The sequence below is a fragment of the Pipistrellus kuhlii genome, unplaced genomic scaffold (genome assembly GCF_014108245.1).
Source record: "Pipistrellus kuhlii isolate mPipKuh1 unplaced genomic scaffold, mPipKuh1.p scaffold_m20_p_11, whole genome shotgun sequence".
Taxonomy (NCBI): domain Eukaryota; kingdom Metazoa; phylum Chordata; class Mammalia; order Chiroptera; family Vespertilionidae; genus Pipistrellus; species Pipistrellus kuhlii.
Genome location: NW_023425416.1, coordinates 22,038,581 through 22,062,113, shown reverse-complemented (window position 1 = coordinate 22,062,113; position 23,533 = coordinate 22,038,581). Strand labels below are relative to the sequence as shown.

Genomic DNA, 23,533 nt, shown 5'->3' with positions numbered 1-23,533 from the left:
CTTCCCCCCCCCCCCACCATTGCTCTCCTCCACCAGGTTCCCACCCCACCCTCTGCCCTTTCCCCTCTCCCCATTGTCCTCATCCATATGTGCACAGTTTATGTTCAGTCTCTTCCCACGCCCTCCTCTCCCCTTTTCCCCAAGAATTGTCAGTTCACTCCCCTTCCATACCTCTGATTCTATTATATTCAACAGTTAATATTGTTCATCAGATTTTTTTAATTTCCTTGGTTTTTAGAATCACTTGTTGATAGTTACGTATTTGTTGTTCATAATTTTTATCTTTGTTTACTTTCTCTTCTGAAAGAACCCCCTTCAGCAATTCATATAATTCTGGTTTGGTGGTGATGAACTCCTTTAGCTTTTTTTTATTAGTGAAGCTCTTTATCTGGCCTTCGATTCTGAGTGATAGCTTTGCTGGGTAGATTATTTTTGGCTGTAGGTTCTTGCTATTCATCACCTTGAATATTTCTTGCCATTCCCTTCTGGCCTGCATGGTTTCTGTTGAGAAGTCAGCTGACAATCGTATAGGTGCTCCTTTATAGATTACTACCTTCTTTGCTCTTGCTTCTTTTAATATTCTCTCTTTGTCTTTTGCTCTTGGAATTTTAATAATGATGTGTCTCGGTGTGGTCCTCTTTGGATTCCTTTTGTTTGGAGTTCTATGCGCTTCCTGGACTTGTAAGTCTAATTCTTTCCCCAGGTGGGGGAAGTTTTCTGTCACTATTTCTTTCAGTATGTTTTCGATATCTTGCTCTCTCTCATCTTCTGGGACCCCAATAATTCTGATGTTGGTTCGCTTGAAGTTGTCCCAGAGGTTTCTTACATTATCTTCAATTTTCTGGATTCTCTTGCCTTCTAGCTTCTGTGGAGGAGTGTCTTCTGGCTCTTTATGTTCCAAATCTTTGACTTGATTCTTGTGATCTTCCCTTCTGTTTTTAGGACTCTGTAAAATATTTTTTATTTCAGACAATGTATTCTTTATGTCTTGTTGATCCCTTATTAATTCTAGTTGATCTCTTTTCATATCCTCATAGGCCTTATCCATCTTTTCTAGGAAATTCTTGAAAAACCTTATAAGCGTAGATTTGAACTCTATATCCAGACGCTTTTTGTCCTCCATTTCTTTCGTTTGTGATCTATTTTGTTGTCGCATTTCGCAGTTACTGATGGGACGGGGTTTCAGGGTGGAGCCTGCAGCTTTGGCTTCCGTCAGCCCCGCCCTATGCGGGTCCTTCAGTGCTCGCTGCCGGCGCCTCTGAGAGAAAGGTGCCCTCGATTTTCGCCTGCTGCCAAACAGTCTATGCTCTCCCCCAATGAGCCCGGTATTGGGGTTCAGTTCAGTTGGAAGTGGAGTTGGAGGTGGCGGTCAGAGCAGTCTGAAGCCCCAGTCTCCTTCCCGTCAGGGCAATCCCGCGGCACAGCCGACCGTCCCTTCTCTGTGCGCAGTGTGCGCACCGCCGGGACCTCCTTTCGCCACTTTCCCGGGGTTCTGCCTTACAGCCAGGCTCCCTATGGCTGAGCCTGAGTCCTCGGGGTCTGGCTTAAAACTGGGGATCAGAGCAGTCGGGGGCCCTGCACAGTCGGAGTTTTATCTCCTTTCCGCTAGGGAACGCCCGCCAGGCACTCGGCCTCCCTCCTCTCCGGCTCCTTCCTCTCCGCGCGCCGCGTCTCCGCGTCTCCGTACCTTGGGCTTTTCCAGCTCTTCCGCACCTCCTTCTGGTTTTCTCCTTGCTTCTCACTGTAGAATTTCCAGTCAGTCAACCTTCCTGTAGTTCTGGGCAATGTCCGTTTTATATTTTAGTTGTATTTTATTGAAATTGTTGTGTGCGGCTGCGGCTAGGTGTTCACCTGGGCGCAGCCATCTTGGATCCTCCACAAACTTCACTCATTCTTATGTGAATTTGAATATATTACCCATCCAACTAGATCGTCTCAAATAAAGTCAGCACATAGAAAGAACCACCTACAGCATGATTAAATCTTAGAGGATGTTTCATATTTGTTACCAAGAATTTGAAAGTCACAGACCTGAACTCTGGGTTTGCATATCACAGGGAGTGTCATAAAATTCAGCTGTAAAGTGGATTTAGGATATTTTACAGCTGTGTAAGATCTATTACTATGTGGAGATTTAAAAAACGCATCTGAGAAACCAAGCCAAACCCCTCCAAAAACAATCAGTGTTGGAGAAAATAAACTACAGAGGGGGAAAAAAACCTAAAAGGATGGTCTGAAATTAAACTTGAGAAAAGAAGTCTGCCGAACAATTTAACCATGACTTTAAGATTATGTAGTTACCATAAAAGAACGGAGATCAGTCAGTCTGCATATTTAGAGACAACAGAGCAAGAGGAAGTCGACTTACGCAGAAGGAAGGAGACATCATACAAAGGTTCTTAGGTCAAACATAAAAAGTTCTCTGAAAATTACTTTTATACACTGGGATAGATTCCAGAGGGGGCTTATATTCTTTGAAAATATGAAAAATAGCTCAACATCCATATGGAGTTGTTTAGGTAGGCCAATGCCTAAAAGTTGGGGTCAGACTATCTGGCTTCTCATGGAGGGAGTCCCTTCAATCCTGTTGCTTGAATTTTTCAGGGGGACAAAATGTGAACTGACATCAGCCCAATTTCAAAGGCATTTTGATTAATTGTTTTCAACCTTCCATGGATGTCTCAAAGTAAAAAGGGAAAGATTAATGACTCCAAGGGAGGTATTGTTCACAAGTTCCTATCTGATAGACAGTTTACTTACCTGTTTTAAATAGCCCATTTCCTTCCCTATTAAAAAGTAATGACTGGTTTTTCTGCCCTTGCCTTTTTTATCTCAACAAAAAAGACGAGGTGTGTCAAATTTCAGGGTACTTATAAGAAGGAAAAGGGGGGAGAGGGGGAACCCAGACAAAATCCTACCAGTAATCTGTTTCCTGCAGCCAAAATCAGTTGGGTTCCATCAGGCTTAAATGCGAGGTCATATATACTAAACAGGAGAAAAGACAAGACAAAAGGACAATTAGTAACCAAAATGACGAGGTCTGCTAATGGCCAGGAAAGCAAACTTTATTTTATAAGTGCCATGACTGATACGGCTCCTCCCCTAGTTGGGCGTTGTCCTAAGCACTGAAAGATTGCTGGTTCAATTCCTAGTCCGGGCACATGCCTGAGTTTTTAGCTCAATTCCAGGTAGGGGGCATGCAGGAGGCAGCCGATGGATGTTCTGCTGTCAATGGGTGTTTCCTTCTGCCTCTCCCTCTCCCTTCCTCTCTCTCTCTAAAAAGCAATTTTAAAAATATTTTTAAAAATACCGTAACTATTTCCAATTAATCAGACACTTACTGAATGCCTCTTCTAGGCACTAACAGATATAAGATACATTAAACATAATCCCTCTCTGCCTTCAAAGAAATTACCATCCATTGGGAAAGGGTGGATCAGACACATTCACAAACTACTTCTACATGTCATCAATCCTAAAGCATACATTTCCACATCTTTCATCTCTGAAGTTGGAATGTGTCTTATAACTGACTAGAGGCCTGTTGCAAGGACTCATGCCTGGGTGAAAACAGCCTAATCCCCACTGGCAAGGCCAAGGGACCCCACCATTGCACAAATCCATGCACTGGGCCTAGTATGCATATAAGAACTTTGGTTAATCTCTTCCTGCCGTCCCCCTCCCCCTTCCCTTTGAGATTCATCAGCCTGTTCCATGTTTTGATGCCTGTGTGTTGAGTGTCTGCCTCCTGGTGGTCATTGTGCGTCATAGCTACCAGTTAACAGTCAAATGGTCAGATGGTCGCTTAGGCTTTTCTATGTATAGATGTTGTGTCAGTTTAACTGGCAGCATTTTTTTGTTCTTTTTAGTGGTATGTAAAATAATGGTATTTTAAAATCAATGACCTCTTTGATTAGATGAAATTCAGAGTAATGCTGTGATAAAGGCTTTAGGAGAAATAAACCCATGTCTTTATAGTCAATTAATATTTGACAAAGGAGGCAAAAACATAAAATGGGATAAAGACAGTCTTCAATAAATAGGGTTGGGAAAAATGAACAGATGCATAAAAAAATGTAACTAGACCATCTCCTTACACAAGAATAAATTCAAAATGGTTTAAAGATTTAAATGTAAGACTAGAATCATAAAAATCCTAGAAGAAAACATAGACAGTAAAATCTCACAGCAAAATTTTTTTGATATATTGTGCCTCAGGCAAGAGAAACGAAAAATAAACAAATGGAACTATCAATACATCACACTAAAAGTTATTGCAAAGGAAATCATCCTCAAATGAAAACAAAATTCACTAAGTGGAAGAACATATTTGCCAATGATACATATGATAAGTGATTAATATCCAAAATATATAAAGAACTTATACAACTCAACACCAAAAAAACAAACAACCCAATTTAAAAAATGGGCGAAGGATCTGAACTGACTCTTCTCCAAAGGAGACATACAGATAGCCAATAGATATATGAAAAGACTAGAGGCCAATGAACAAAATTCATGCAAGGGGTTTGAATTTAAAGGGGGGAGGCATTCTAATTTGAAAAGAGGATCAGGAAAAGCTTCATGAGGAAAACAGTACTTTAAAAGGGTAGGATTTTGAGACACACAGAGATTGGGTAGGTGCAGCATTTCAGACAGAGAACAAAAACAAAGACATGAAGGGGGCATATTAAGTAATCAAATTTGACTGAAACACTTGGCTATGTGCAAGGCAATAGGGAGAGATAAGACTAGAAAAATAGGCAGGAGCCATATTACAAAGATTCTTGAATCCCCAGAGCAGTGGTTCTCAATCTTTCTAATGCCGTGACCCTTTAATACAGTTCCTCATGTTGTGGTGACCCCCAACCATAAAATTATTTTCGTTGCTACTTCATAACTGTAATTTTGCTACTGTAATGAATCATAATGTAAATATCTGTGATTTCCGATGATTTTAGGCTCTATAGCAACGGTTCTCAACCTGTGGACCACTGCCCCAGAGGATTTCATTGGTTCAGATGACTGACAAGACACCCTATTATAAAAGTTTAGCATGAGATAAACTTACCTGGTACCTGACAGTAATCTAAAAATACACACCTCTGGTAGCATTTGCCACAGAGAGACCCCATGCTAGCTCTTCAAACGTTTTATTTTATTTCACTCTCACAACAATTTTCTGAAGTAGGAATTACCACTTGGTTTTGCAGTTGAGGACACCCTGGCTCAGAGAAGTCAAGTACCTCCCCCAACATCACAGGATCGGCAAGTGAAAGGGCTAGTATTTCAACTCAGGTCTGACTCTAGAGTCTGTGCTATACTGCCTGCCTTTCACTCTCTTGATATATTGTCAAGTATAACAAATCTCTATTACCTTTAATGTTATGATAATGAGTGGCTAACATTTATTGAGCACATTTTATTTATTAAGTATAATTTAAATCCTTTACTTGTATTAACTAAACTTAATCCTCACAACCTTACACCTATTTTTCAGACAAGAAAATTAAGACACAGAGAAGTTAAATAATTTGTCCAAAAATAAATTGTTACTGATTGGAGGTGGAGCCAGAATTCAAATCCAGGCAGTCTGGCTCCAAAGCCCAGGTTGTAACCATTATGCTTTGTGGCATTCATTATCATTTTATTAGCATTTGCCATAGCTGACAAAATAATTAACAAGGGGGTTTCCATGCTTTATCACAGATTTTTTAAAAAGACATTATATCAGTGCATTTATATGTAGAATTCACAAAGTACTAATAAAGGCTCTGTAGACTGCAGAAGCTTATTCTTTTTTTCTTTTTTAAATTTTTAAAATTGATTTTAGAGAGAGGAAGAGTGAGAGGGAAAGAGAGATCAATTTGTTGTTCCACTTACTTATGCATTCATTGGTTGCTTCTTGTATGTGCCCTAACTGGGGATCGAACCCACAATCTTGGTGTATCAGGACAATGCTTTTACCAACTGAGTTACCCAGCCAGGGCCTGCAGAAGCTTCTTAAAAAGAAAAATAATTCTTCACATGTAACCAACAGTTAAGAGCTGTTAAAAGATTGTAAACCGCCCTAACCAGTTTGGCTCAATGGATAGAGTGTCGGTCTGCAGACTCAAGGGTCCCAGGTTCGATTCTGGTCAAAGGCATTTACCTTGGTTGCAGGCACATCCCCAGTGGGGGCATGCAGGAGGCAGCTGATTGAGGTTTCTCTCTCATTGATGTTTCTAACTCTCTCTCCCTCTCCCTTCCTCTCTGTCAAAAATCAATAAAATATATATATATTTTAAAAAGAGTGTAAACTTATATTACCTCATTTGATCCTATGATAACACTAGAGGCTTGGTGCATGAAATTCATGCATGGGTAGGGTCCCTAGGCCTGGCCAGTGATCAGAGCCAATCGGGTTCCCCGCCTCCCCACCTCCTCCTTCCCTTGCCACCTATGTCCACTGCCACCCATCCACAGTTCCCTGTCCCAGTCCAGGGGCCCAGCCCCGATCAGGTGTCTGCCTCCTGGTGGTCAGTGCACATCATAGCAACTGGTCATTCCAGTCATTCCACCATAACGGTCACGTGTGTGTGTGTGTGTGTGTGTGCACACACACACACACACACCAGTGGCTGGTGCACAAAAAAAGGGAATTAGATGAAATATTTTAATATTGCTATTTCCCTTTCTCTATAAAAAAAAAAGTGTCAGAAATAAAAGAAAATTAGTAAAATGGATATGAAAATCTCCCTCCTGTTAGAGTCTGGGGCGCACCATGGGACCTAGAGTTAAGTCGCCACTCACCACCCGCACACACTTCAAAAATGCAGGAGACCCAGACGGGGCGGGCCTCGCCCCTGTCAAGCCCCTCCAGGCGGAGGTGGGGATTGCAGCCTCAGGTCTCCTGGCCAGGCACCAGGATGGGGGGCATGGCTTGGGTCTCCTATAGGACAGGGAATGCAGCCTGAGGTCCCTCGCCCAGGCCAGGTGCCATGCAGCCTCAGGTTACGGCTGATCGGTCGTGACATTATGGTATCCCGGCTAATTTGCATATTCCTCTATTATATAGATAATGCAATAGCAGGCAGGGCACTACTGTCCCATTTTTATCAATGAGGAAACTAAAGAACAAAGGCAAGTCATGTGTCTTTTGCCCCACAGCTGGCTGATGGAGAAGCTGGAATAAGGGTGATTGTTACATCCTTTCCAGTTGGGCTTTCCTCTTGATAAAAGCAAAGGCAGACCCTGAGTTCAGTTTCCTCTCTGTTACCTGGCAACAGACTGGGTCTTCCTGTTTCTCAGGCTTTCTTTCTCTGCTTCTAGGGGAAAATGTACTTGGTGCATTTCACACTGGGGAGATGTGGGGCGATACAGTGAAAAAGTGAAAAGTAAAGAGGAGCTGGGCCTAGAAGAGCTGGCCCTTTCTGAGCTTTTGTCCTCACCTACAAAACAAGATGGAGAACTGTGTATAGGCAAGCCTTGTGCAAAGCATCTGCCATCTGAGGGTTGTATGATGAGGTATTAGATTTTGGAGGAGGTCTGCACCTCTCTTTTATAGTAAACATAGGATATGTGGCTCCCTTTCTGCCTTGTATGTATCTGAGTTCCTCGAAGTGGCTCCTGTATGGCCTGTTCTTAAGGATCATTTTGGATTGAATTATCAGAAAAGCATTTCTGAGTATTCCATTTGGGTCAAGCCTTAAATTATCTTCTCTCAGATGTGAAAGTTCATTTTCTCTGAATTGTTTGAAACTTGTCTTCCTAAAGTATAATTTACATGTCTGATTTACCCCAACCTAAATTCTTACTGTGCTGTACAATCCAATTTAAGTCTGAATTATATAATCTTCCATATTTTACATTATTTCAGATACTATCTTGTGTCCTCTGCATTAAAGTTATATGCAATTTTAGGGGAATGACCCTATTTTAGACATTTGTGGACCCACATGCATGACCTTGTCCTAGATACATAATGAGTAAAATCGACAAACTGACATTTTATCTTGAACCCCTTGGCCTTTAGTTATACCATGAAATCACTCAGAAACTCAGAATTGGACAAGACCCTAGACCTTGTCATGTGATCTAACTCCCCTGCCAGGTCAGAAATTCCCTAAAGATGGGCATCAGCCTCTGCTTGAACACTTCCAGGGCTGGGGAGCTCACCCTTCTATAGGCAGTCTGTTACCCTGCAGGATGTCCCTCTTTCCCACCCCATCCCCTTTTATGAAAAAGATACATCATCAGATTCCACTGCAGAGAGACAGAGGACGAGTCCTGCAACTTGTCTTCAGCCAACCCTGTGCCTACCTCACTAGAAACTGAAGCCCCAAGGAGCCTCTCTAAATCGTACACAATCTGACCCAACCCCACTGACTTGCTTAGGTATCTTAAGCAAATTGTGTCACCTCGTTAAGTCTCAGTTTTTTTCACCTGCAAATGGGATAACACTTCCAACTGCCCAAGTTGTTGTGTATGTTTAAGAAGGTAACGCATGTAAACACAGTCTGGCTTACAGCAAGAACTAAGCAAATACTAGCTGGTATGAATTAACTCCAGTAAATACTAGGGTTCTGACAGATGCTGGCCTGCCTAGAATAAGGTGGGCTAGCCAAATAAGGCATCATAGTAGAGCATTGCTTTTAAGGAAGAAAAAGAGGGAGTTCAGAGAAGAATTACATAGCAATTGGGAAGGGCCTTTGGATAGGAAAATGGAGCGTTTAGCTGAACTGAAAAGCATAAATTTAAATGTTAGGAATCGAGGGTGGAGTGTAAGTAGGGCCACCTAGTTAAATGCACAATTTGATTGGGAGGAAACTGGAAGTCACTGTAGGTTTATGAGAAGTAGAATAACAGATCACAGTAATAGGACTCAAATAAGAATTCCTGCTGATATTGAAGGTTAGACTGCAAGTAAAAGATCAGAGAGGAGACAGCAGCTGGTTTAGCTGTCTTTGACATCTGGGATTTTTTGAGTTCTACTATCTGTCCCTTACAGTTTTTTGTTTTGTTTTGTCTCATTCTGGGCCCTCAGCTGGCATATGCAGCTGTCATCAGGATTGCTGGTGACATACTCTAATAGGTTGTTTCAAACCTGTAATGGGCCAAAAATGAAATAACCAATCTTTATTCACCATTCATTCACTCACTTACACATTCATTATTATATCTATCAATCTACTCACCAAATAGTCACAACCACCACTGATTTATTTGACTAGGCTAATTGCTAATCTGGAAATGAATAAAACATAGCTGTTGTCTTTAAAGATTTTATAGACTGTAAGATAAATAGAATCACAAATAACTCTTATATTAGACCAGTAACTTTCAACCTTTCTCATCTCATGGAACACATAAGCTAATTACTAAAATTCCGCGGCACACCAAATATATTTTTTGTCAATCTGACAAACACACACACACACACACACACACACACACACACGTCATTCACACAGCTATTATTGTGTTGATTCTTATCATTTTTTTATATGACAACCTAAGGGAAAAGAGGTCAGAACCTGTGGGCCAAAGGGTCTTGGGTTCTATTCCTGGTCAAGGGCATGTACCTAGATGCACATTCGATCCCCAGCCCCAAACAAGGTGCGTGCAAGAGGCAATGAATCGATGTCTGTCTCTCTCTCTCCCTCTCTCTCTCTTCCTCTCTCTCTCTCCCTCTCTCTCTCTCTTCCTCTCTTTTTCACTCTCTCTAGAAATTTAGGGAGCTCTGCCGTGTAGCTCCATGGTTGAGCATCCATCTATGAACCAGGAGGTCACAGTTCAATTCCCAATCAAGGCTCATGCCCAGGTTGTGGGCCCAGTTCCCAGTGTGGGGGCATGTAGAAGGCAGCTGATTGATGATTCTCTCTCATCATTGATGTTTCTATCTCTCCCTTCCTTTCTGAAATCAATAAAAAAAATATTTTTAAAAAATCAATGGAAAATATATCTCAAATGAGGATTAAAGAGAAAATAAGAGGTCAGTGCCCCTGATTAAATTGTCAGGAATTGCATGCTTTAAAAATTCTTGTAGCACATTGGTTGCAAAATTACTGCACTAGACAGGTTCTAAGTACCATAAGATGAATGAACAAAATTCTATGACAGGGGTTAAAAACTAGGAGCAAATAGAGCTGAATTAGACTAGAAAATGTTTTGTTTGCCCCACAGGTTTTGGTTTGTTTTGTTAAGATTAGATTCCAACATATAAAAATTAGGACAGTTTGCATAAAAACCTAGATTTCTCGTGTCTGGTGAAAATTTTAAGTTCTAAGCACAGTAGCCCAATTCCTGCATGGTGGTATTTGGCCAGAGCTGAACAGCAGCTGTCCCTTTTAGGCAGAGCATGAGATCTCTAGTTTGCCACACTCTTTGTCACTCCCTATTACTCTCTGACATCAAAGCCAAATGTTCAGTTGTCACATATCATTATCTTGTGCTGTAGGTACTTTTTAAGAGGAAAGTAAAAAGGAAATTTTTAAAACTCAAATCTCTATTAAAAGTCGAAGTAATAAGTTATGTGTTTCAAGGGGGTTGTAGACTAGAAGAAAACTCTTAAGGAAAAGACAATTCCTTGTATGTAAGAGGTGCATAAATATCTCCCAGTTATGTTGCCTGTCTGACTCCTGTAGGCATTTGAGTTTGCAGACCCTATAATACAAAGAAAAATTAAAGTAGTGGATAAAAGCATTAGCTTTGGAATGAAGAAGACCTGAGCTTGGATGCTGGCTCACTGTGTGACCTTGGCAAATTATTTACCCTCTCTGTGCTTTAGTATCCTCACATGTAAAATAGAGGTAAATTATAGGACCTATATCAGAGGGTTGTTTTAAGGTGACAATGAGATCAAAGATATTATGTTTTAACCAGTGCCTGGCACATGGTGTTAGCTATTACTAGTGCAAAGTACAGAACAGAGAACGGGTTTCAATGTGAGAAGAGAAAAGAAGGCATGCTTACACCACACAGAAAAGCCTAAGAAAAGACTGAAAGGGAATGGCAAATATCTTGTGTCAAGAGCCAAAACAAATGCTTCACAATGAAGCTGAAAAGATCATTTATGTGAAGATTTTAAAACTCAGCTGAGGAGAACTATCCAATAAGTCAGTATTTCCCAAAATGTGTCATTGTGTGATGAATTTAGGTGATAAAAAATGGAATAGGGCATTAAATAAGAGAATCACAAGGTGAGTGTCATTCTCTTTTGATTCTCTTTCAAACTTTCTAATTAAGCACAGGGGAACGTCTGGGTTTGATGCTATTCATCTCAAGCACCTCTCTGACCATACTTGCTAAATCTCAAGTTCTAGAGAGAGTAGACCTCAGGCTTAAAGGCTCCATAGCAACAGTATCTACCGTGTTTCTCCGAAAATAAGACATCCTCCGAAAATAAGACCTAGCGCATGGAAAGATAAGACATCCCCTGAAAATAAAACCTAGCGCAACTTTGGGGGAAAAAATTAATATAGGACACTGTCTTATTTTCGGGGAAACAGGGTAGCTACAACTCACCAGCAGTTCTGTTTCTCCTTGCTTTAAGTTGTCTGTTTTTTTAATCCTCACTGGCGATATGCTTTTTAAAAACATATGTATTTTTATAGATTTCAGAGAGATAGAAACATCAATGAGAGAGAAACATAGATTCGCTGCCTCATGCACGCCCTCTACTGGGGATGGAGCTCTCAACCTGGGCATGTGCTGTGAGTAGGACTCCATCCTGGGACCTTCTGGTGCATAGGACCACCTCAACCAATTGAGGGGAGAAAGAGAGAGAACAAGAGAGAGAAACATCGATCAGTTGCCTCCTGTCGGCACCCCAACCGGGAATTGAACCGGCAACCTAGGTATGTGCCTAATTGAAATCAAACCAACTTTTTTGGCGCATCAGGCGCTCCAACCGACTGAGCAATTCGGCCACGGCTCCTTGCTTAGGTTTTGCAGTTATCTTATTATAGCAAGTGATATTTATTATTTAGGCGAAGATATGAGGGACCATTTAGAGAAGAAAAACATCAAGTAAATAAGAGTATGGCTAATATGTGGATAAGGCAAATATGTTGGAGAAACATGTCATGTATGCAAAAAAGGAGCCCAGGGCGTAATGTGCATAACGGAGTGACAGGACCAAACTGTGATGTGTGTACATTCCTCTGCCTCCTCTCCAAGCCTGTTTCTCCACTTGCAAAGGGGGTGGGGTGGGGGAAGAGACCTCGCAGCCACCCAGTCCCGGGGTTCAGCGCCCTCAGCCTAGGCCGCCGGCCCGTTGCCCCTGGCAACCACAGGAGTGCACGCACAGGCTCCCGCCATCCCCGCCGGGGCTGGACCTCCCGTTCCTCCCGGAATGCCCCGCTCCTCACCACTGTTCGGCTTTATCTCTCCACGTCAACACGGCCCTCATTGCGCCTTCCCTCACGCCTCGGGCCCCTCCTCCCCGCCTCAGCAACTCGGCCCTCGCCGCCCGCCACTTCGGCTACCTGGGTTACCGTTGACAACGCACATGCGCAGTGAGCTACGCGCGCGCCTTAGCGTGTTAACCAAGTGCGCATGTCTGAAAAGGAGGGCTAGTGAAGGAGCGAAAAGCGGGGATAGGAACTGGAGCCGAGCAGGCGCGTCTGCGCAACTGGGGCGCGCCCGATTGGTCAGAATGGGCGGAGGGCGGGGCGTCTTCCTCGACAAAAGGATTCTATTGGCCGAGCGGTGGAAATAGCTGAGGCGGAGCGGGCAGCCAGGAAGCGGCTATGGAGTTTGACAGATTTTTACCGCCCTCAGCTTTAGGTTTTAGCCTCTAGCATTCTGAGCCGAAGGCATTTTTACATCTTACTCTGCTCCACGCCCTGGTTGTCCCCCGCCCTGTTGGCCCGTTTGGTGCAGCCGGAGTCCGCTGGAATGGAGAATCCGAGCCGGGGAGACAGTGGAGCTGCCCCCTTCGTCACCCCTAGTGAGAGCCCAGACCCGGAGCGGCCGGGTGACCTCCGGCAAGTGATCGCCCCCTTTTGGGTCTCGGTTTCACCGCTTGTAAAGTGGGAGCGGGGGAACAGAAGTTGGTGGGCCTTTCCTATAGAGTCCACAGAGACCTCGGGGCTCACGGGTTCCTTACTAGGAATTAAGGCTGGAACTAAGTACTATTCTGGTGGGGTCAGCCCTGGGGTGCTCCCGACTTTCTTACCCAAAATGACGAGAGCTGGGAGGAGCAGGGAGTTGGTACAAGGAGACGTCTACCTGAGTAGGAAGTCCTAGGAAGGAGAGGTCATGACCAGCAGCCAAGAGCGCCCCAAAAGTGTGTCCTATGAGAAGTAACAGAGGAAGCTGCAGTCATGTATTGAGTACTTGTATATGTGCAATCTGGGGCTAAAGTGAGTGACTTATTTTTCTTTGAAAATGTAATCCTTAGAATTACCTTAAAAGGTATTACCTCCTTTTTACAGGCGAGGAAAGGAGACTGAGAGGTTAAGGAACTTGTAAATGTCAGAGCTGGGATTTGAACCCAGTATGTTGACTTTGTACTCTTTTCACCAGATTTCAGTTTCCTTATCTCTAAAATTGTGAACTATATAATTTCTCAAGCTCCACCAAGCTTCCCAAAATTAAATGACCCATGCTTTGATTCTAATTTTCGTTAGGAGCTCTTTGGTTTCCCTATTTCTAGAAGTTGTAGTAGACATCATTGTAACCCGTTCAGGTTTTGAAATTTGTGATTTAGTGGTTAGGATATACTCTACTGAAGTTTTTCAATAATAGTACAGGGGGAGTAGTATTAGATTTAGTAGACCGGGGTTCTTATAACAGCTCTGCAAATAATTTAATCTTTCTGTCACTCAATTTTATCAATAAAATTAGAGTAATCTTTATCCAACCTACCTCATAAGATTATGAGGATCAAGAATGAAAGAGATTTGAAAAATCTGTATCATAAATTACCTTTTGGTAAGTAATCTGGTGAAAGTGATACTCTCCCCGAGAAAAATGTATGTATATATATAACATTTTTACCTCATTTATTTGGGGAAGAGGAAGATTCTTCACTGACTCATGTAAGCAGGTCTGTTGATTCTAGGTTGAGCTCAGCATTTGGTTCATATTTTTTAAATTATACCAGTGTCATCAGAAGTCTGATTAATTTTAAAAAGTTTCTAGCAAATAGCTTGAGCTTTTCATTGTGTAGAGATTTGCAGCACTTTTTAACCCATGTTAGAGATAGGAAGACAGTGGATGGCAGAAGGATATTCCCACACCGTGTTTCCCCGAAAATAAGACATCCTCCGAAAATAAGACCTAGCGCATGGAAAGATAAGACATCCCCTGAAAATAAGACCTAGCACAACTTTAGGAGAAAAAATTAATATGACACTTATTTTCGGGGAAACAGGGTAGCATAAAACTGGTCCATACTGATTTTAATCTCTCCCATAATCCAAATCCTCACCCCTGTTTGGTTTTATCTCTCCACATCAATATGGCCCTTATCGCGACATGTGGTTCCTGCTCTGTCATGGATTTAAATCGAAGACGCAGAATAAAATCAATTTTAAATAAGCTAATCATTTATACTTTGTTTTTTCAGGAAGGAAAATGCTCTGGGATCAGAAAGAGTAGAAGATGGAAAACAAATGGTGATAAGCAGCAGTGAGTGTAATCTCTTGCTGCAAGAGCCCATTGCTTCTGCTCAGTGTGGTGGTGCTGAAATGACAGAATGCCATAAGTCTGTCCCCTGTGGATGGGAAAGAATTGTGAAGCAAAGGTTATCTGGAAAAACAGCCGGGAGATATGATGTATATTTTATCAGGTGAGCATGCAAAGTGGTAAAGATAGTGCAGCCAAATAATTTTGTTTAAACAGGTAGTGTGAAAGGATAGCAGGTATCTTGACTTTTTTCTATTATTACCGTAAAACCATTATGGATTCTATTCCTTCAATGTCACTGATTAGTTTTATCAAGTGATTTAGGGACAAGTACATACATTTTCTCCTACTGTGAATGGTTAATGATAAAGTTGCACTTAAGTTATATTTGTAAAATTAATTTATAGTATCATATTCCTCCTCATAGATGAAACTATTTAAAAATACCATTTTATCACTATTTTTATTTTAAATGACAAATACCCCCTGGCAACATTTGGAAATTATTAATTACACATCTGAAACGTGGTCTGATTCTTTTTAAGTCACTTTTATTTACTATCAATGTTTCCGTTAATATCGTTTTTAGCCCACAAGGACTGAAGTTCAGATCCAAAAGTTCACTTGCTAATTATCTTCACAAAAATGAAGAGACGTCTCTTAAACCAGAGGATTTTGATTTTACTGTACCATCTAAAAGGGGCACCAAGTCAAATGATAAAGACTGCAGCCCAGCAGCTCTGACATCCCACCTGCAAAATGAAAGTAGCATTTCAAACCGGAACCTCAGGACAAGAATCAGGTGGAAAAAAGATGTGCTTCCTCTGCCAAGTGGTAGTTTGGAGTCCCAAGCTAGCAGGGAACTCTCTAACTTTACTTCCATGCATTTGCTTTTGAAAGAAGGCGACGGTGTTAATGATGTTGACGCCAGAAAGGTTAGAAAGTCCAAAGAGAAGAGGACTACTGTGAAAGAAATTCAAGTTAAGAAAACTAAAACAGGGTGCCTGAAGAGTTTTCCAGATCCTGTTCAAAGTAACAGAAAAGGAGAATCTGTGTGTAATGAGGCAGAAGCTGAAAGTGAATCTGTTGCACAAGAAAGTCAGCTTGACAGGACTCTATGTGTTTCTGATTCCAGAGCAAGCAACAAGACCATCCATGTGACCAACAAAGAAAAGAGACTTGTAAAAGAAAAATCATTGCGTTCAGGATCAAATTTTAGTTTTGAACAAACAACTTCGGGCAGCATAAACAAATTATGTTCGACCAAAGAAGCAGAACACACGTGTGAGAATACCTTTTTAGAACCTGAGGAAATAACAACAGTAGAAGTTGGGGAAAGGAAGGAACATTTGCATGCTGACAGTTTAGAATGTGGCTCTGAAATGGACAACTGCTCACAAACTGAGAAAGATTCCACTTCTGTTAAAATATGTCGAGGTACTTGGTGCATTTAAAATGCTATTTAAGATGTGATGAGGCAGTTTATATTCCTGGATACAGTATTTCATGCCTGTAACCGGGTAAGATGTGGGAGTAGAATGAAGAAGTAGGGCCAAAAATGAGATCTATTCTACCAATTGATCCTAGTACCTTGTCTAACTGATCTTCAAACCCCTTCCTATGGCGGAGGGAGTTAGCTGGCTACTGCCTTGATGCCCCAGTAAAGGAGAACTGTGCCATTAGCAGCTGCTGACATCTCTCCCTGGTGCAGCAGCTCGGACTCTGGACAGTGCTTTCCCTTCTTCCCCTCTTTCCGGCCAGTAACCTTACAACTTGAGGGAAATGAAAAGGCTTCACATGGAAAAGTTTTGGGGAAGACTCCTTTAATATATAAACTGGTTGAGAATATTTATTACAGATGTGTGACTTCCAATTCAATTTCATATATATCATAGTCATTTTTATCATCTATGATGATGTAATGCTTCTCTAAACTGTTTTAGAGCTCTAAATAATTCAAAACTGTACTTACATAGTTCATCTATTATTCGTACTATAGTTTAGAGCTGAGGACTTTTGCCTTTATAATACCTCAGTGAATAAGAAATAAAAAGGAGACCATTTGAGCACCCTGATATTATTCATTATGCCATAATGAATAACTTTTAAAGAACAAAAGTAATTTTACTTAAACCCTACAAGAGATAGCCTGGACAAATTGGTGGAGCAGGACCCACTGCTGTCAGGCCCACTCATGATTTTATGTCTTTGCTATACCTGGAATTTTTCCACCTTTAACAGAAGGTGGCCAAATATATCTAGGACCTGCGTAAGAATTCTTCACGTCTGTTCTTTAAAGACTTTGAGCTTCTTAAACCCTTAGGCATTTATAGGTTTATTGCTAGTATAATGGAAAAATTAAATATTAAAAACATTCTTTTGCAATTCCAATAGAAGTATCTATTTATCCTATACATAAAGTCTAGTTCTCAATATAAGTTGAAGTACCCTTAGGTTAACAGATGTTCAGTGTAATAGTAAAGTCTCTCCCACTGGTTTAAGTAGAAATTTCCCAGTCTCCAGTAATTTATTAATTATTTACAGAAACCCATAAAAAATTATCAAATAGCTAGTAAGCTCAGTTTCCTTTGTTTTTTGTTGGTTTTTTTTTGTTTTGTTTTTTAACTTTCTAATAGGTTTTACCTATTTAAACTTGAAAGGCAAAAAACCCTAAACTAATTATCTGGAAAATGGGATACTTGGCCCAGTCTCCAGTTACTCCCACTATCATTTTGGAACGGTTGCTTAATTTCTAAATCTTAGTTTCATCAACTGTAAAATGGAAATAATAACCCTTACTAGTGCTCTTTCATATCAAGAATATTGTAAAGTAAAATGAGAAGTGAAAAAGGTGGCTTTACACTATGCAAATAAAAGGTATTATTAACTGACATTCAAATTTAAAGGATATGGCTAAAGGGAGTATTAAATGTGATTTTTGTTTTTTTGAAACGGGAAGCCTGATAACACTTGTCAAATAGTCTTTGGTAAATTAATTGAATTTCCTAGAAGATAGTGACCTTAGGTTTTTCTACGGGTTCTGTTTTGTCTATATTCTCCCCCCGACCCCTTTTTTTTAGTAAGTGTAAAAATGTTCACTGCAGAATTTTTAGAAAATTTAAGAAGAAAAAAAAATTACTATTCAGAAACAACCATTATGCCATTTTGGTTTATTTTAGTCTAATTTCTGTAAATGTATATATATATATATATATATATATATATATATATATATATGTGTGTGTGTGTGTGTGTGTGTGTGTGTGTGTGTGTATATATTTGTGTGTGAATATATATGTATATATGTATATATACTATATATGTAAATGTGTGTATGTATATATGTGTATATATACACATACTGTATAGATAAATGTGTGTGTGTGTGTATACACACACTTTTTAAAATTAAATTGGGGTCACATGTAGAATATTGCTTTTTTTCACCTGAAAGTTAAAGATGTAAGAAAGTCTTCAATGACATATTCTCAAAAATATTTTAATGACAACATAGTACAAAAGTGTCATAATTTAAAATATTCCATATTATTTCCAGTGTTTCAATACTATGAACTCTGATCATAAGTTATAGAGAACTAATGTAATGGAGTTGTTAAAGTCCTGAACTCAGGAGTCAGACTACCTGGATTTGAATTTCAACTCTACTACTTCCTTAACCTTGGGCAAGTTATTCAGTTTCTCTGTACCTCAATTTCCATATCTATAGAGTGGAGATTAAATAGTCCTTTAACTCAGAAGTCATTTGTAGGATTAAATTGATTAATTTTTGTAAAGTGTTTAGCATACTGCCTGGCAAACACCTAATGCTTTATAATAATAGTTGTTATTATTTGCATACCTGAATATTTCTTTAGGCTAAAACCATAGATTCTATTACAACCAATGTTCACTCTTCCTTTTCAGAAGACACCATCCCACGGACACAAGTAGAGAAAAGGAAAACAAGCCTATATTTCTCCAGCAAATATAACAAAGAAGGTATCCTTTCCCAATCAGAAAATCAGATTTTAAACCTATTTCAGATATCCAACTCTGATGCATTGTGTTTGTTCAGCTCTCAGCCCCCCACGTCGTAAAGCCTTTAAGAAGTGGACACCTCCTCGGTCACCTTTTAATCTTGTCCAAGAAACACTTTTTCACGATCCATGGAAGCTCCTCATAGCAACTATATTTCTCAATCGCACCTCAGGTTTGTGGATTATTTTAATCTGTACCTTATTAGAGACAGTATGATGAGAAAGAGCACTGAGTTGATTGGGAAGCCTGTGTTCAAGTTTGATTTTGAGTCTGTGTGACCTCAGGTAAAAGCCTTCCCCTTTCTGCCCTCAAGCTCTTCACCCATGAGAATGTTAGACTAGCCTTTATAGCACTAAGGAGCTGATTTTCATTTATTTTCTACTCTCAGATTAGTTTTGGTCATCAATGAAAATCAATTACGTAACATCCCTCCACCCTTAGACATGTATAAAAGCATTTTTTCATTGAATGCTTTCTTTAATGTCATTGACACCTTCTGTTTTTTATGCTTTTACACTATTTATCTGATGCTTTGATTATGTAAAAACTAATACAGGTGTGGGCAAAAGTAGGTTTAAAATAACTCATACAATAATCCTTATATTAGGATAAAAGCCTAATATGCAAATTGTCCCCTCTGGCAGTCTTTCAACCAGGAGTTCAACCACTTGCTATGGCATGTGCTGACCACGGTGGGGCAGGGGGTGGGGGGGCCGGTGCGGAACATGGCAGGTGTTGGTGACATGGAGTTCAGGCAGGAGCTGCGACCTCTCGCCAGCTACCTAGGTGCAGGGGTGATGGGAATGAAGGTGTGGTGAGAATGCGGGGTGTCCACCAAGCTTGATCTCACTCCCCCTGCTACCTTCCAGCGGAATGCCAGGGCTCACGCACACATCCGGGAAGCCCCCTGTGCTCATGTACTGGGCACCCACAAGGAACCCACCCCATATCCGTGCAGCATCTTCCAAGTGTGCCAGGCCACAGCCTCCAAGACCACAGGCTGGTCAGGCTCCCTGTGGGTTCAAGCAGGAGCTGGTCTGCAAGGCTGGCCAGGAGAGAGCTCAGAGAGCAGGCTGCCTGCCCGGTTTCTGTGCAGCACCACTGGGCAGCCCAGAGGCCCGTACTGCACCCCGGCCTGCGGCATCCAGCCACACTCACCACATCTCTGCGTGGGGACTCGGGCACCGTGACTCAGGCAGAGGGAGGCGCATGGGGGTTTGGGGGCACAGGTGCTGCCCAGGGCCCAGAGGTCAGCTGGGATCTGCCCTTCTATGCCAGATGCTCGCATTCCCGGACAGGCCTAGGGACCGCATCTGTGCACGAATTTTGTGCACTGGGCCTCTAGTTAATAAATAATACAAGAAAAAAACTCTGTTTCTCATACAACTACTTGTTCCCACCCCTGTATTATGTAAGGTCAGGTTTCAGCAAAATCTGGACTGTTAACCAAATAGATTATTGGTGTTGGTTTTTCACTCTCAAAGTGGTTATTGGTTTAGGTAATGACTTCTCAATAATGGTATTAAAAAAAAAAAAAAAAAAAAAAGGCTCTATATGAGATTTCTAGTTGAGGAAGTACCTGAACATAAATTAGCCCATCTGGAGGCTTGTAATCACATAGTTATCTTTACATCCAGGTAAAATGGCAATTCCTGTGCTTTGGGAGTTTCTGGAGAAGTATCCTTCAGCTGAGATAACAAGAACTGCAGACTGGAGAGAGGTGTCAGAACTTCTTAAACCTATCGGTCTCTACGAACTTCGAGCAAAAACCATTATCAAGTTCTCAGGTAATACCCACATACCCAAAGGAAAAACATAAACTGTGCTTCCATAAGAAAGCCACACCTTAAGTTTTTATGTCCACGGATGCCACATTAATAGACATCGTTCAGCTCAAGCACCAAAGGCATTTAAAACAGTTCACTTACCCCAAGCCACAGTCACCCATCAACCCATGCAATAAATCTTTGCCCAGCCATGTGAGCATAATTAGAGGAAGAAGTCATTGAAGCAGAAATCCCTCAGGACAGTACCTCTTTGAGTAAGCACAAAATAATAATGGTCAGTAAGTGGCAGGTGAGATATTCAGACAGAGATGCTTCAGGAACTCGGCAGAAAGAGCAATCACAACTGGGGTTGTTAGGAAAGATTCTTCCCTGCCCCCTTCTGCTGTTCTCCTCCATTACCACACATTTGGGGAAAGTGTCTTTCTTGAGGCTGGTCTGATATGTGGGCTGTTGCATTCTCAGATGAGTATCTGACGAAGCAGTGGAGATATCCAATTGAGCTTCATGGGATTGGCAAATATGGCAACGACTCCTACCGAATTTTTTGCGTCAATGAGTGGAAACAGGTGAGGTTCACTAGCAGCTAGAACATCTCTTGTTTCTGAGGCAAAATAAGACCACTATTATGGCTAAAACTATTTGTTGGACAGACATGCTATTATAGTCACAAACAATTTTGTTCCAAACTTGAGGGGCAGTGGGTGGCATGCAGTTATCGGCAGCAAGGAGAGGATCCATAGACACTCCCAAGTCCATAAAGACTCCTTGGTGTGACCTCTGACCGACCTCCAGCAGTTTGTCATTTGGCCCTGTTCTTGTCATTACATTCATGTAATGTTTCTAAGCCTGATGTAGTTTTCTTCCTGTCACAATCCTACGAGTCTTTAAAAGTACACCACAGGAAAGCAGGCAGGTCTGAGCTTGGAATGCTACTAGGGTTTCTCCTAATAGTCTCAAACTATTTTTTTGGTAACTGGATCCTACTTCAGCTGCCCGTTCTATTTAGTTGGTCGGCAAACTCATTAGTCAACAGAGCCAAATATCAACAGTACAACGATTGAAATTTCTTTTGAGAGTCAAATTTTTTAAACTTAAACTTCTTCTAATGCCACTTTTTCGAAATAGACTCGCCCAGGCCATGGTATTTTGTGGAAGAGCCACATTCAAGGGGCCAAAGAGCCGCACGTGGCTCGAGAGCCACCGTTTGCCGACCACTGGCCTAGCACATGGGCATCTGGGTGTGTAGTGCTGGTAAGCACTGCCAGGTAGCCTGCTACACTGCCCTCTTAGTCTGTGATCAGCTAATAGGTCTGTCTGGCCAAGCCCAACCCTGCTCCATCATTTATTGTGACCTGAGCGATTCGTTTAACTCTGAGTCAATAACCTCCTACTGGAAATGATATATTATTCCTTGGTCATGTTATCACTCCTTCATGCACCAGGTTCTGGTGAAGATCAGTACTAAATTGGAAAGTACTTTATACACTGTAAAGTATTACCTTAATATAAGGTATCATTTTAAACATTTGTGAATCCAGTTAAGTTAAAGGTTATAATTTTCAGGTTATTATCATAATGTATGTTCTCCCACCGTATCTTTAAAAAATCAATTTTATAAATGTATTTCTAACTTACTCATTTCTTACAGGTGCACCCTGAAGACCATAAGTTAAATAAATATCATGACTGGCTTTGGGAAAATCATGAAAAATTAAGTCTGTCTTAAAAACTCTGTGATGTTTTAAAACTCACTTTTTATATATTGCTTTCACTCTTCAGAGCTCAATTAAGCCAACCAACTATGTTTCCAGGTATATAAGTTTTAATCGGCCCAATTAGAAACCTAATTCTTAATATTTGTGTCACTGGTAGATCTTTACTACTGAACGTGCTGAAACATGTTTTGAGATTTCTTTAAAAAATAAATTGTTATTTGATAACGATCCTCAAAATGTATATGACTTTTCCAATAGTGAAATGTGATTTGAAGGTGAAAAATACTTTTTTAAACTATCAATAATACAAAGCAAATTTCTTTCCACCTTGCTTGAGGAAAGATTAGACTTTTTATTCTCTTTTTATAAAAATGATATTAATTGTTATATCAAGAAGTAATGAGCCCTAGCTGGTTTGGCTCAGTGGATAGAGCGTCAGCCTGTGGACTAAAGGGTCCCAGGTTCGATTCTGTAGTTTTGTAGTTTTTGTAGATCAAGGGCACATGCCTGCATTGTGGGCTCAATCTCCAGTAGGGGGTGGGCAGGAGGCAGCCGATCAATGATTCTCTCTCATCATGATGTTTCCATCTCTTTCTCCCTCTCCCTTCCTCTTTGAAATCAATTAAAAAAAAAAATTTTTTTTTTTTAAAGAAGTAATGAAAAAGCTGGGTAGCTCATTTGGTTAGAGTGTTGTCCAAATATGTCCTCCCTCCCCTCCTCCCTTCTTTCTCTCTCTCTAAAATAAGTATTTTTAAAATTAAGTAATCAAAGAGTTTGTAGCCAAACTTGTAAGAAGATAGTACAGTATGTATTAGGCAGTTAATTTTAAAAATACATTTACTGCCCTGGCCGGTGTGGCTTAGTTAGTTGGGTGTTGTCTTGTGCACCCAAAGATTGCCAGTTTGATTTCTGGTCAGGGCACATGCCCAAGTTGCAGATTCTATCCCTGGTGGTATACAGGAGGCAGCTGATCAATGTTTCTCTCTCCTTCTCCCTCTCTCTGTGAAATATCAATAACCTATTCAAAACATAATAAATGTTGACTAAAAACAGCTAATCCCCCCAAAAGAAAAATAAGATTATTTTGTCGTCATGTGTTGGCATTTAGGAATTGGAGATTTGACCCCAGCATTAATTTGATAACCTGATGTGAATATCTGCCCAAAGCTCTATTTCATAGTATCAGCTTGTAGCTCATACTAGCTCATACTTTGATCCCTTTTTGAAAACTCAAGCATTACCATCTTTCATCTTCCAGCTGGAGGATAGGACATTTTTTAAAAAATATATTTTTATTGATTTTTTTTTTTTTTTACAGAGAGGAGGAGAGAGGGATAGAGAGCTAGAAACATCAATGAGAGAGAAATATCGACCAGCTGC

General features: G+C 40.8%; 2 protein-coding genes across 8 annotated transcripts in view; one reads left to right on the top strand and one right to left on the bottom strand.

Moving 5' to 3' along the window:
• Nucleotides 1-12,501, bottom strand: part of IFT122 (intraflagellar transport 122) — a 71,163-nt gene extending 58,662 nt beyond the window's left edge. For all 4 annotated transcript variants that reach the window (XM_036431184.2, XM_045579205.1, XM_045579204.1 and 1 more), the window contains exons 1-2: nt 12,351-12,501; nt 2,919-2,985 (exon numbers count right to left, since the gene is read on the bottom strand). In XM_036431184.2, coding sequence (XP_036287077.1) covers nt 2,919-2,985; nt 12,351-12,391 — 108 coding nt within the window. In that variant the 5' untranslated portion in view covers nt 12,392-12,501. The remainder of the gene's footprint in view (nt 1-2,918; nt 2,986-12,350) is intronic.
• A 181-nt stretch (nt 12,502-12,682) lies between these two features.
• Nucleotides 12,683-22,385, top strand: MBD4 (methyl-CpG binding domain 4, DNA glycosylase). Of its 4 annotated transcripts, none has more exons than XM_036431180.2 (8): nt 12,685-12,968; nt 14,555-14,776; nt 15,203-16,050; nt 18,538-18,612; nt 18,689-18,823; nt 20,289-20,438; nt 20,901-21,004; nt 22,087-22,385. In XM_036431180.2, the coding sequence occupies exons 1-8, from the start codon at nt 12,880-12,882 to the stop codon at nt 22,162-22,164; spliced, it is 1,701 nt and encodes a 566-aa protein (XP_036287073.1). In that variant the 5' UTR covers nt 12,685-12,879; the 3' UTR covers nt 22,165-22,385. The 4 variants fall into 4 exon arrangements, with proteins under 4 accessions (XP_036287074.1, XP_036287073.1, XP_036287076.1 ...); XM_036431182.2 differs by lacking the exon at nt 12,685-12,968 and adding an exon at nt 13,654-13,917; XM_036431181.2 differs by lacking the exon at nt 20,901-21,004 and having other exon boundaries at nt 12,683-12,968.
• The last annotated feature ends 1,148 nt before the right edge of the window (nt 22,386-23,533 follow it).

Bases quoted from the DNA above. Each gene is read 5' to 3' on its own strand.
- MBD4 (XM_036431180.2), top strand. From the start codon at position 12,880: ATGGAGAATCCGAGCCGGGGAGACAGTGGAGCTGCCCCCTTCGTCACC. The intron at 16,051-18,537 runs GTACTTGGTGCA...CTTCCTTTTCAG, and splicing joins TTCTGTTAAAATATGTCGAG to AAGACACCATCCCACGGACA. The intron at 18,613-18,688 runs GTATCCTTTCCC...GTGTTTGTTCAG, and splicing joins CAGCAAATATAACAAAGAAG to CTCTCAGCCCCCCACGTCGT.